General features: G+C 32.9%; 1 protein-coding gene across 1 annotated transcript in view; it reads left to right on the top strand.

The window, feature by feature from the left end:
- The window catches only part of nAChRalpha2 (nicotinic acetylcholine receptor alpha2), a 299,616-nt gene extending 288,455 nt beyond the window's left edge, over window positions 1–11,161 (top strand). The window contains exons 7-8 of the mRNA XM_075374216.1: window positions 515–700; window positions 10,784–11,161. Of these exons, the coding sequence (XP_075230331.1) occupies window positions 515–700 (186 nt within the window). The 3' untranslated portion in view covers window positions 10,784–11,161. The remainder of the gene's footprint in view (window positions 1–514; window positions 701–10,783) is intronic.
- The last annotated feature ends 3,045 nt before the right edge of the window (window positions 11,162–14,206 follow it).

A 14,206-nucleotide genomic window follows, 5' to 3' on the forward strand; every position in this document is an offset into this window, starting at 1 on the left:
ATATGGTGTCCACATCAAATGTTTTCTTCTAAGATGTATGAAAAGAAAATTTTGTAGCATATGAAATTTTCCAAGCCTGATAAGGATTTGAATTCAAAACCTTTTACATGAAACACTAAGATGTTGTCACATCAGAAAGATGTTGGCAATAAATGAAGATAATCGTTCAGATTGTACTATATTAAATTAAATAATAAATTTGTATTAGGACTGCAGGTAGAATTATGTAAACTAATTTAATATTTCATAAGTTATGTTAATTATGTTCTGAATTACACTTTAAAATTCTAAGCAATATTCAAAAATCTTTATATGGAATTCAACATTAGAAGAAATACTCTGTCAATCCCAAAACAATGAATGAACTCTTACATCACTACTAATGTGCACTATTATTAGCTATAACTTTTGACAGCATCTGTAGACCACTATATATATCCAAAAATATTCATGAGCTTATTTCAAATAATGTTTGTATTTATTTTATTCTAAAATATTAATCCTGTTTCAATAGGAAGATCAAGATTGGGGCTTTGTTGCTATGGTACTGGATAGATTGTTTTTATGGATATTTACTATAGCATCTATAGTTGGAACTTTTACCATCCTTTGTGAAGCTCCAGCACTATATGATGATACTAAACCAATTGATATGGAATTGTCATCAGTGGCAAAACAACAATTTCTTCCAGAATTTTAAGTCAGTAAATCAGTTAATTTTTTTGGTCAGAATTACTCCATAATACAAAAATTAGTTTAATTTAAATCTATATGTTTATAAGCATCTATATGCTTATAAGCAAAGTTTGGCAATTGCTTTCAAACTGAATTTTTGATTAATTGCTTATATTTTTTTTCCATTTTTAATATTATCTTGTTCACATTATTTATTATCTTAAATCTTCATAACATTACTTGTCAATATCATTTTTTTAACACTGATCTCATAGTTGTTGTGGTATATACATATATATATATATATTGGATGGGTGTGTATATGTTCATATTTGTCTAAGTGGTGTAACATATCATGTATGTGAAATCATGTGTACATCCATGTAGTTATTGTGAATACTTTCAGTCTTGCACTATGTGTTTTTTCCATCAAAACTTTATATATAAATAATGATAGTGTGCAGGCTGTGCATAGAGAACTTCACCTTCAATTTAATTTAGTTTGCTACAGTCACATACTTTCGTCAGCACATACAATTAACAAATGAATATGTTATTTTGAGGAAACAGGTTTAGCAATGAAAAAATAACCTCCAGCACTGTGCAAACCGTTCGTACACCAGACAATATAGATTCTTCAAGTTGCCTGTCATATGATGCCCACACTGTTCTATTTTCCATCATGCAATATCTTTACAGTTTCATTCTAGAGACTTTGAAGAATACTCTTACCATCCGTACAAATTGCCGATCATCCAGGAAGTAAAACTAAATGATCACAGGATGCGCCATCACTTTTGTGAACAAACAGTTGTGAAGATAACTGAGGACAGTGACTTTGTTAACAAACTGTGGATGTCATAGGAAGCCCATTTCCACCTTAACAGATTTGTTAATAAACAAAATTTTCATTTTTGGGAACAAGAGAATCATTATACAGCAACAAGGTTACCGTGTGTTGTGCTTTGTCATCATATGGCACATATGCTCTTATTTTTTTTACAAAAAAGGATGATCTCACAACTAGTCACATCAGATTGATATGTCACCATGCTGAAAAACTTTGTTGCGCAAAAACTATAAATATTTCCTACTATAAACTATTGACAATGCTTGGTTTTAACCAGATGGATTAACATCACACACAGCATCGATGGCTGCTGTACATCAATTATTTGAGAGCCGTAAAATTTCAAAAATGGTGACATTCCAGGGCCTCCCAGTTCTCCTGATTTCTTGGTGTGTGATTCCTTTTTGTGGGGGTCAGCTTAAAATCAAAGTGTATAGTAGTCAATATGCTATAGCAGAAGAACTAAACACTAAGATTCGAACTGCAATTGCTGAAATTCTTGTTGTAGTGTTGCCACAAACCATGCAGAGTTTCACTACGAGACTGCAGCAATGTCTACACAGAGACGAAGCTCATCTACCAAACGTGATCTTCAAAAAATAAATGTTGTCTGTATATTAATAAATGATGGGTATTTTTTATTATTTAAATGTTTTAAATAAATTTATTTAACATAATTATTTAAGAAGAATAATTGCAAAATTTCCCGTTTCCCTGAAACACTCTAAACTACGCTCTTCAGTTTTGGCTTCCTTCAGTAATTATTATTATTACTAATTCCTTTTTATAATTAATGGAAAAAATTGTTTAAATTAGACAAATTAAATTATTAGGTTTTTTCAATTCATTTCTATTATGTTCAGCAAGAGATCTTGTTACCTTTATTGAAAACTTATTTCATTTATATTTTTATAATTATTCATAATTTGAATAACAGTTATCAAAAGCACTCATTTTAAACCTTACTGTTATAAAAGCAATTAATTTTTTAGTGCAATTAGTGTAAAAGTAATCTGTATCATGACATGTGATGCATAAAACCAATGACTAATGTATTTATTTTTGGATAGTTTATTGTTTAGTCACGTGTAATTACTTACATTCAGTTTATCCACTCTCATCTTGAATAAATCAACTTAGTTTAATTTTCAGCTTATCTTGTAAAAGTACTCGAGCTGTGTTACATAGTCGCATAACAAATATTTACATACTCTGATATGTTTAGTAGGTTTTGTAAATATTTTTGTGTTTTACACAGTAATTTATATTCAAAAATTCCTAGATTGTATTTTATTACATTTATTAGTGTTTGATTTTGGCTTGTTACGGGACAGTTTAATCTTAAAAATAAAGAACTTCATAGTCAAGCACGTGAAATTGTCAATAATGTTTATTATTTTGTGAAGCAAGAAGCCCTAAAGAGAGGAAAATTAACCCACAATTAGGATATAATAGGTATCTAAGAAATGGATAAAAAGAGCTGCTGCTGCTTTTGGGGTACAAGATTATAGCCTCAAAAACTTGGTAAATAAAGAAATGTGCTTCTTCAAGTAAATTCATTCAGTACTCCAAAGAAGTTCAAACAACATCCATCACCTAGTGGAGGATTGGACGGTTTTGATAAAGGTCAATAGCATCGAAGGACGTAAATGCCGATTAAAAAAATAATGGTTTAAGAATATTCAATCCAGAAGGGAAAATGTCATCGTCCAAATGTAATGTTAACTTGGAAAGCCAGTTCAAGTTGTAATGTGTTTCATTACAACATGAAAGTGAACAGTTTTATGAATTGGTTATTTGAAAAATTAATTCCCAATCTTTCTCCACAATCAGTGGTCGTTCTCGATAATGCCCCCATATCTCCACCCACTAGATGATAATGCTCCTAATTCTAACTCCCAGGAAAGGTAAGGTACATGCTTTAATGCCTAGCGACTACTCTGTGTTCCTATGTTTCATAATCAAAATGTTTCTTGTTCAACGGCTTTCTTGACCATATTGTATTTATTGATGAGTCAATATTTCATCTGAGTGGAAAAGTTAACACACATAATGTTTATATCTCAAGGTCAGAAAAACCTCATGCTCATGAGGGTCAGAAAAATCCGTTTATACAGGCTCCCCAAAATTAAATGTTTTCTGTTCAATATACCAACGGGAGATATTCTTTTTCACTGAAGTAAGATTAGCAGGAGTTGCTTATTTAAATATATTACAAACGTAGCTCTTTCCATGCAGTTATGCCTCACTGGCATAATTCTACACAGGATTGATCAAATGACGTTTCTCCAAATCGACTGCTAGATCAATCAGCATGGACCCAATGACAGAGCTTGTTTGTGGTGGCCTCCAAGATCACCTGATCTGACTCCATGTGAGTTTTCCTTTGGGGTTTTATAAAGGATCTTGTGGATGTTCCTCCACTGCTTACTGATCTATTCAATTTCAAGTAGTTCTATCTCTTCATTAGTCCAGACATGCTAATTAAAGTATGGGACAAATTTTCCTATCACATGGATGTTTGTTACGTGATAAAAATGGTCATGTTGAACACTAGTAGCGGAAAACTGTAAGAGTTGCTCTTTCATTTTATTTATGATTCATTACTGTAAGTCAAAGTTAACAGATATTATTTACTTTTAAACCATGGAATTCTTTTTTTGTAAACTGTTTTACTAGAATATTAATATTATTATTAGATACAATATATATTTTCCATTAATTTTCAAGAGTTAATCTTTTTAGATCAAGTAGTAAGGTGCTTTCAGCCTGCTTCATCAAAAGTTTGCATATTTATATAAGAGCACTCTATGGATCTGAAACTCTTGGACGCTAAGAAAAAAAGGTATATACATTTGAAATCACAGAATATAGTAGAATGGATTAAATGAGGAGAGTTAACAAGATTTGAAACTTAGAATAATCAGAATAGGAAACTAATTAGCTAGAACTTGTCATAGAGAAGCTAAATTAATAACAGTTATAGAAGGTGCATAAAAGAGAGGCTGAAAAGAGTTAAACTTCTACATGATCTAAAAAGGAAGGATCTCAAATACTGTGCACAGTTTTAAACTTTCTTGATTTAAAATATTACATTTTGATTTTTTAATGTTTTAATGCATTTTTAGTACTTTCAATTTTGATAATAATCTAAACTAACATTTTCTTAAATAGTTATGCAGTAATCTGTATGCAAGAGATGTTTCTAATGTAATAACTTTTTTTTTCTTAAAATTAATATTTAATCGGTCACCAAAAATTATTGCTTTTATCACCAAATTGTCATAAAATTAATATTTAATTTAATATAAGAGGATAAAGTAACCTGTTAGAAACTTTTATTTTATGTTTTCAAGTATTCTGTTACTCCTAATTTATGTGTCCATATTATCAATAACATCCCTATATTTTCTTAAATATTTAACTATTTTTTTTCAACATAAAAATTGATTTTTAAACATTAAAAAATTGCTGTAACTATATTAGAATTTTTCCATTGTTGCTTCCTTACTTTGTTTTTATGTAAATATTACAGCAGCATTCTAAATTTCCTTGCTGTAATCTGCGCTTCATGCATTTCCCTGTCTTACATCCCTAATTAATCAACACAACATAATAACAGCATAAAAAAAAGTATTCATTAGATAATAAATTATTGCAATGAATTTTTTTTGAAAACAGATGAATATAGGTTTTTCACAATGCTGATAAACAAATTTAAGGTTAAGGTGTTATGATACAATAGAAAAATAAAGTAACAAAAGAAATAGATATGCTCTCACACACACACACACACACACACACACACACACACAACTACATAGTGGAAAATTTGCATATACTTGGTGTGATGAAATTAATAAATTATTAACTATTCTAGATAACTTACTAATTTATCCACAGCTATTGCTTCACAATGAGTCACACATCTTACTCGCATTAATGTTTTATTATTATTACGATCTGAGTTTTGTATGTTAATGAGTAATAATTTGTTTGACAGTGAAGAAGGCAACAAGAAATCACGCCTCAGTTTTTAGGTATGACTTTTGTTTTGTTTCAGATCACCTACATTCTTTGTTACAAAATCTAACTTTTTTTATAAATCTAAGATACACACGGTAGCAAAAATGCATAATGTTAATTTGCATCAACCAAAAATCACATAAAATTGTGAATAGTTGTCATGAAAAAGGTTCTGTACAGCTTTCAGAACCCCACAAAATATATGTAACAATAGTAAAATAAACAATAAAAAGATTACAAATAATACACATGTTCAAACACAAAGAAAGATTTTTTAAATTACACTGATAGTCACTGCCACCCAGAAGTAATGAATGAAGTTTTTCTTTTATTTGATATATTGTAACTTCAATAGCTTCTCTAATTATCCAAAGCTCCATGTTGGAAAAAATTACATTCCGTAATTCTGCTGGCAAACTGTAAACATATATTCCAAATTGTGTTCAGAACTATTTTTATAATAGCAGTAGTATCCAAACAGATTTGACACAAGTATTATATCTACTTTATTTTCCCTGGCGTGCGGGCTGTGGATCCTGTACATATTGACCGAGTGGTTTCTCGAATGTCACTGAGAAAGGCACTGGGGATTGACCAACTTGAACCAGATATTTTCTATCATCTGCTGCCTGTCATAAGAGAGCCGGTTGGCAAGCTGTTCTCAGGGTACCTAAGCTGGGGCTGCTTTCCAGCTTGCTGGAAGTTGGTTTTGGTGAGGGTGTTCTTAAAATCAAGAAAGGATCCTAGTGAGGTCAGTAGTTATCGACCCATCAGCCTCTTGCCGGTTATCGGTAAGTTGCTGGAAAGGCTGGTTGTGGAACGGTTCTGGGAAAAAATCGATATGAACTGTTTTCTAATTCAAGGCTTCATGAAAGGGGATGGCACCGAGGATTGCATCTTGAATGCTCTTGCCGAGGTGGAAAGCACCGACTGTAAATATGTTTTGGCAACTTTTATTGACATAGAGGCAGCATTTCCTTCCTTGTTTGGAGTTCTGTCCTCTATCAGTTGAAACGCCGCAATGTTCCCGTAGCCCTACAGGCAGAAGTACGTCACTACTTGACTAACCGCTCGGCTCTGTTTAAAGATGCGCACATAGTTGTGGAAAACTCCATCACCAGGGAAAGCCCGCAGGGTTCCGTTCTCGGTCCCTTGCAGTGTGCTCGGTTTTGACGGATTTGTGGGATTAACATTCCCAAAATGGGTCACGGCCCAGGCTTTCACTGATGACTGTCTCCTATTAGTTCGTGGTAACTCGCGAAGGCAGCTAAACAATCGAACGCAGGCGGCTTTGTCAACCGCAGAGAGTTGGTTGGACATGCAAAATTTAAGGATTTCTGTGTCTAAGATGAAGTACATGCTTCTCAAGGGTGCAAACAAATTATCATACAGTCGTAACCCCCACATTAAGTATAAAGGCTGTGTAATCAGCCGAGTTAGAGTTCATAAGTACCTAGGGGTTTTGTTTAATGAGGAGAAGTTGCTTTTTAGCAACCACATTAAGCAAGTAGCGGCGAACGCCATCTCAGTTATGCACAAACTTAGGAGGATTGATCGGAAAGACTATGGGTTGTCGGACCGTCAAATATACATGGTGTACCGAGGTGTCTTTGAAAGCATGACTTCTTACGCGACACCCGTTTGGGCGCATAGGTTGGATATGAATAAAGTACTTTTTCAATATTTAAGGAGTGCTCAGTGCAGAGCCTTAATTGTATGCACTGGTGTTTTTAAAACAACCTCCTACGAGGCTACCACCATATTGGGAAAGACTCTCCCAATCGATTTAGTGGTGAAAGTTCGGGCAGCCATGTGAGAATTGCGAAGAGGTCGGGAAACCTAGGTATTTGGGATGTGGTTTCGAACCGGGCCAGTACCGGAGCAGAACAAAGATCACAATGCACCGGATCTAAATTTCATTCAGTTCCCTATCTCCTGCCTGCGGAAGAGGCTGCAGAGCCTCGCGATGAATGTATGACAGCTGCAATGGCACATCACGACTAAAGGAAGATCCTTGTATAAATTTATATAGGATCGGGGGGATGGTATGCCTCAAGCTCGTTTTTAAGGGCAACGGGTGCCCCATGTGCTCACCAACCATATTAATTTAAACCAATATATGTTACGGTTCCACCTGGCAGCTGATGAGCTGTGCGTCTGTGGAGAGGTCCAGTCAAATGAACACCTGATGTTTGACTGCCTTGCTCTTGGCGGGGGGGGGGGCAGAGACCAGGCCACCCTGAAAGTTAGAGGTGAAGAGGAAAATTGGCCACTCACAAGCGGCGAGTCAATGTGGCAAGAGCCGCATTGTCGGACACTGTGGGAGTTCCTTGATGCAGTTGCTTTGTTCAACCGACATCAGAAGTTTACCTAAGGGAAAAAGACTTCTTACTGCTGTGGGAAGCTAACCTAGAGATATATATGACTCTCCATCAGCCAATTAAGGCTCCAAGCGCTTTAATATGATTGACAGGTACCAACCTACTTTATTTGTCACAAAATACCGGATGATTGAAAAAGGACTTCACAATTTTAAAATCATATAAAAATTTATTGAAATAGCTTATAGATTTGGTTGAGATCTCATTTCATAGCAAAACAAATCAAGTTTTGACTAACATAATTAGTACTGAATTTTGCCACCAGTGCTATTAAAAATGGATATCTTTACTAGTGTGGAACGTGCTCGCTGTATGTTTTGGTTTCATGATTTTCAGTCAGCAATTGCAGTTCAGCATAATTTTTGTAAAGAGTATGGTAGGGAGCCTCCAAGTATACATACAATTTACTCCTAGAACCAAACCTTCATTGAGACAAGTTGTTCTATTAAAACACAAAATCACTAGGACAACTACACATCCCTGAAGCTGCTGTAGAACAACTCAAAGAAAGTTTTTCAGTTAGTCTAAAAAATCAACTCTATGTACATCATGTGAGACTGGCATTCAACAAACGACCGTTAGGCACGTATTACGTAAACAATTGCACTTGAAGCTTCAGAAAGTAACAACCATGGTTCAACACATTGCAGATGATGAAAAGTTGCTCGGCTGTATAAATCTTTTTTTTTTCTTTTTTTGGTGTTTCTTTTATATTTTGATAAATTTTTAATAATTACTATTCATTAAAAACAAATATATTCTTTGTTTTTGTGTGGAGATGATGAATAGAATTGCAAATAACAACACATTTTTAGACAATGTAATTTTTAGTGATGAGTCAACATTTCACATCATGGCTAAGCGAGCACCCATAACTGCCAAATACAGGGTAGTGAAAACCCTCATAAAACATTGCAGCACATTTATGATACTAACTTGGACAGTTGTAGAAGGATCAATGATTTTTGTGCCCAAGTAAACAGAGATTGTATGGCCCATTTTTCTTCCAGGAGGTAACCTGAAGAAAAATTTGTTTATGAGGACATACTTCAAAATTTTTTAATTGCTCAGTTAGACAATGACAACCAAGATGGACGCTATTACTATCAGCAAAATAGGGCACACCTTACTACTGCCTAGAAGTCCAAGATTTTCTTCATAATTGGTTGGTGGATTGATTGTGAAGGTCCAATTGCATGGCCATCTTGCTCCCCAGATTTGACCCCGCTAGATTTTTCCTGTGGGTTTCATTAAAGATTGGACTTATGGTATCACCTTTGCCTGCTGATTTTGTTGAGAAGAGACTTCAAATTAATGCTGCAGCTGCAGAGGTAATGCTAAACTTGCTGGCTAGTCTAGAGTGAAATCGACTTCAGGTTGGAAGAATGTCGCATTACAAATGTTAGCCATATCAAACGTTTTTCTGTGAATCTGTAAATTATCTCAGTAAATCTTTATGTGCTTTTAAAGTTGTGAAGTCCTTTTTGAAACACCCAGTATTTTACAATGGAAGTTCTTTCCATTTAATTTTAAATAATACAACTACAACTTCCAAATTTTACACTAAGTACACAACATTCTGATTCAATAAGAAATTTAAACACTGTATTTAAAAAAAAAAGATATATATATATATACACAATTGATGGAGAAGCTAAAAAAAAGCCAAAAAGATCTTGAAGCGCATTTTCATAGATTTAAAATATGTTTAATTTTGTTTTTAAATTACTTTTTAATGTGGTTGGTAGTATCAACTACAAATATATATATGTAATATTTGAAAAACTACTCTTACTATTGCTATGATTAATAATGTTTTATAACTGATAATGTATATCATATTGATATATTTCAATTTTATGTATAAGTACTTTCGGCCCTGGTTTATATCTATGTTAACAGTAACCATAAAAGTTTATGGATGTTATGAGTCACAAGTTACTTTGTTAAACATTTTAGCAAACAATCATCCTGTATCAGAATTACTAAGGAAAATGTGGACTGTAGAAATTTCCCATTATCTTCTCGCTGAGCTACATATTCTATTTATCAGTATGCCACGTCCAATGAAATGCAATGATAGAATTTAAATAACAAATCTTCCTTTTATAGCTGACCAGTCTGAGGGAGTAGAATATTTTTTACTGACTGTAATAATTTCATTAAACAATTTAGTATAAATCATTTACAGCATCTATAAAATTTCTGAATGGCAGTGAACATATAAACAAAATGTCTTGTTACTGATTAGTTTAAAATATACATTTTAAAATTTTTATACAAATATTCTATTCACTGTAACTATAATTATATTAGTTCACTTAAATGATAACACAGTTTATAGCTAATGTAGTAAAGGTTTATCAAAATGGTAGCAATAATACCAACCTTTTTCTACAAAGGCAGCAGTTTTATAATACAAAATATACAATCTGAATTATTTAGGTGGTTTGAATTGATGTAACTAAGTTGAAATGATCAATACTATTGAAGCAGAAATATAGAAAAACTACTTAATTGTTTATTATTAATTAACCCTGCTGTCTTAAAATTTCAGCCAAATTTCCTAAATCATCGCAATAAACAGCAAATCCTCTACTTTTATTAGGAGAAATTATTGTCATTTTCAAACATAAAAATTTCATTATGAATTGATGAATTAGAATCAAATTCATGTACTTCAAAATGTAGTATGCTATAACAAAAGGGCATCTCCTTAAATATTTTTTACCCCCCACCCCCACCACCACCAGCATGATAATATTGAGCTGCAATAATAAATTAACCTCTGTGTTCTAGGGTTAAACAACAAATATTTTGTTTTACATTATTTTGTATTTATTATTTTCAGATGGAAAGCAAGGGAAAACATTAAATGCTTGGCCAGTTCATGTTTAATCATTGTTAATAAAGTGAAACTGCAAAAACTATCTTGAGTCACAAAGAAACAAATGGTACTTCAACAGTATTAAAAAATAAATCATGTTAAGTGTACAAAACAGTATATAATAATAATAATGTAATAATTATAATGCTAATTCAAATGGTGCAGTTTGTAACATTTTATACAGAACAATATTATAATGAAGTGTTAATTAAAAACAATTTTTATACATGTATTTTACCAATTTTTGCTGTAATCTGTGTGTATGTGTATGTATGTATGTATGTATGAATTTGAATGTTGTTAGTATGCATTGTAATAATCACAAAACTAAATAAAAATATTTTCAAGGATGACAAATTAAAAATATATAATAAAGTTCATAATTTTATTATCAAAACTCCTCCAGTTGGTGAGTTTATGAAGAAAATTTTTTAAATTATATGATTAATAAAAATATAATTCTACATAAGTATATTATTGTATCAAAAGTATTCATCAAATTTAATTAATTTAATAATAAATTAAATAATTGGATAATTGAAAAATTTATTTAATAATTTTGTTAGTAATCAATGTAATACACTGCTCATTATAATAAAATTAAAATTGTATTTAAAAGTGATTTAAAAAAGGAGAATTATTTCCTAACTGTATTAATGATAATAATTTTTAATATGTAAATAAAATATTTTATGACATATGAAATAAATATTTTTAATTTAAGAATTTTCTATTTTTATTACTAATTCCAGATCACTTAAAGCAAAGGAGTTACTTAGAGGAAGATGATGAAAGTATAGGTATGTAGGTTCATCATCAACCTATATACCTAGGTTTATCCTATATAGGATAGATGATGATGATAATGAAGGTACCTATAGGTATCATTTTAGCTTTAAGTATTCTTTTAACTCTTAACGAACAAATTGCACATTACAAGGAGAATTGGCTTCAGTATATATCTAGATTGGATAATGATAATAAATGGGTTAAACAAGTGATTAACTATAAACTAAGATGAAAGAGAAGTGTAGAGAGATGGTTATGATTTCTGCTTAAAGTTGGTACAGGATTAATGCCAATCCAAGTTAGCAAGGAGAAAAAATAGACAAAAAAATTCACAGAATAGTAATATAAGGGGAAAAAAGTATATATTATTTAATTACATAGAGCCTGAAACTTATAAAATCACAAATCTATTCAAAAAACGAATTGCTACACAAACATAAGAATTTTTTTTTAACCTCCAGGACCACCATTTAGGTATTGCTTCAGAGGATGAGATGAATGATTTTTAGCGTGTGAAAATGTCATGCCTGAACTGGATTCAAACCCAGGACCTCCGGATGAAAGGCCGAGATGCTACCACTCGCGCCACGAGGGCCGGCTACTAATAAAACCATTAAAGTTAACTAACTTTCTTCATATATCATCGTTCCTAAAACAGAGCCATTTAGAACAGCCTTTTACCGATCTAAGAAATCGCTATTCCTTACTATACTTTTGACTTAAACCTCACGCGATTAACCCATACCTCACTTCCATACATTACACTGATGGTCAAAAAAAAACGTTTTTTAATGTTTCTATTAGTCTGATACCGTTTCTTGACTTGCTTTTTTTCGTACACTACAGATTTGTAAATACATTTTTCTATCACCCTTAGTTTTAAATAAAATACGCTTAAAAAAAAAATTAAGGGAAAATACACTTAAAAGATGTAAAATTTATAATTTTGCATGGTCATACCTGTGTTAGAATGATTTCGCCGATGCTTTTCTTTTATAATTAGCCTCAGGCACATCCCAAATTAATGTCCAACCAACAGTAATAGGCCAGCATGTTAGTATGTTAGTACTGGGATTGGTTTTCCAATTTTGCGAGCACCGTCCTCAAATCTAAAGAGTTAGAGGAGAGGCATCACAGACGATAGGCGCGAGGATAGGGCAGGGAGGACAGTCCCACCCCGGAGGGCCCCTATGCTCAGGTATGCGGGTTCCGGTGATGGGGTGGGAACTCCTGGGGTTGCTTGAAAGGGATAAAGAAAAGACCAAGTCCCGACCGGCGGTGTCGGTTCCTGGGGGCGCTTCGGTGCTTGCTGGGGCTGGCGCCGTCGCTTTGGGGCAGGCATAAAAGAGTAAAGACCGAGACCCGATTCTCTGGGTGTGGGGGGGAGGACGGCATATCCGTACCTTACCTTACGTGCGGAGGATTAGAGGCGGGCAGCAATAAGAAAAGATCCTGAACCGAGGGGGACTGCCCGGTGAACAGAACGACACCAAGCACACCTTTTTCGCGTGTGCTCTGTAGGCGGCAGATTGAGGAACCCTAGAGGCAGATCTCAGAGTAATGAGCTCATACAATATAGTTGCGGTAATTCTCCAGGATCTGAGCAGCTGGGAAAGTCTGGTCCTACTCGTTGAGTCATCCTCAGGACCGAGAAAGGAGACCTGGATCGCTCTGAGCCAGTTGGGAACTACGTAGTTGGCTTCTCAGACTGTGTTAGGAGCACTCGGTCCGAAGTAATGAGAAAAACGGTTCCGGGCAGAGCCCTGGTATAACTAGTTTAGTTTTAGCCAGTAAACTACTAGCGGTTAGGTAAGACCGCCAGCGGCAGGCCGGCATTCCGTGTGTGAATTGCATTTCTTCTTGTGTCTCAGTAATAAATATTATTATATAATAATATTTTTATATCATCAAATACAGTTCATAAAAAGTAAGAGCACTTACACCTATTTGTCTAAAATACTTTCAGAGCATCAGCTCCATCATCAGCAGACTTATTTATAAAATATACAATTAAATTATGAAAATTAAAATTAGTACTTATAAAAATATGACTATGTTATTATAATCTTGACTATAATATGCCTAACTATATATATATTTATTTATTTAAATTAAATTTTTTTTTTTTTTTTTTTTGTAGTCCATATCTCCTCTGTACATAGAATCTAGCTAATTATATAATATTAAACTTATTCAGCCAGACCACAAAGTACAGAATTAAAGAACACTCTTACCATACTTTTTTTTTCACATTAACGCGCTTTCGGGCATAAGCCCATCTTCAGTAATGTTTTTTTTTTTTTTTATTAAAATTATACTTATTTACACATTAGATAACATGATATGTTAAAATTTATTGAACAAATTTGTTCAGTCAATAATTTTTTTTTTTTTTTTATTTATATAAAGTTTCAAATTAATATATATATATATATGCATATTTGCAAAAAATTTTTAAAATGTCAGTATGTATATAATGTTGCCATATTTAAAATATCCTATATCCACCCTATTTATTCATCCCTAATTATTCATCCTATATCCATGATACAATACAGAATTCTGAATTGCACTCCAGCCATCTGATGACTGAATAAC

Source organism: Lycorma delicatula, chromosome 1 (assembly GCF_047948215.1).
Source record: "Lycorma delicatula isolate Av1 chromosome 1, ASM4794821v1, whole genome shotgun sequence".
Taxonomy (NCBI): domain Eukaryota; kingdom Metazoa; phylum Arthropoda; class Insecta; order Hemiptera; family Fulgoridae; genus Lycorma; species Lycorma delicatula.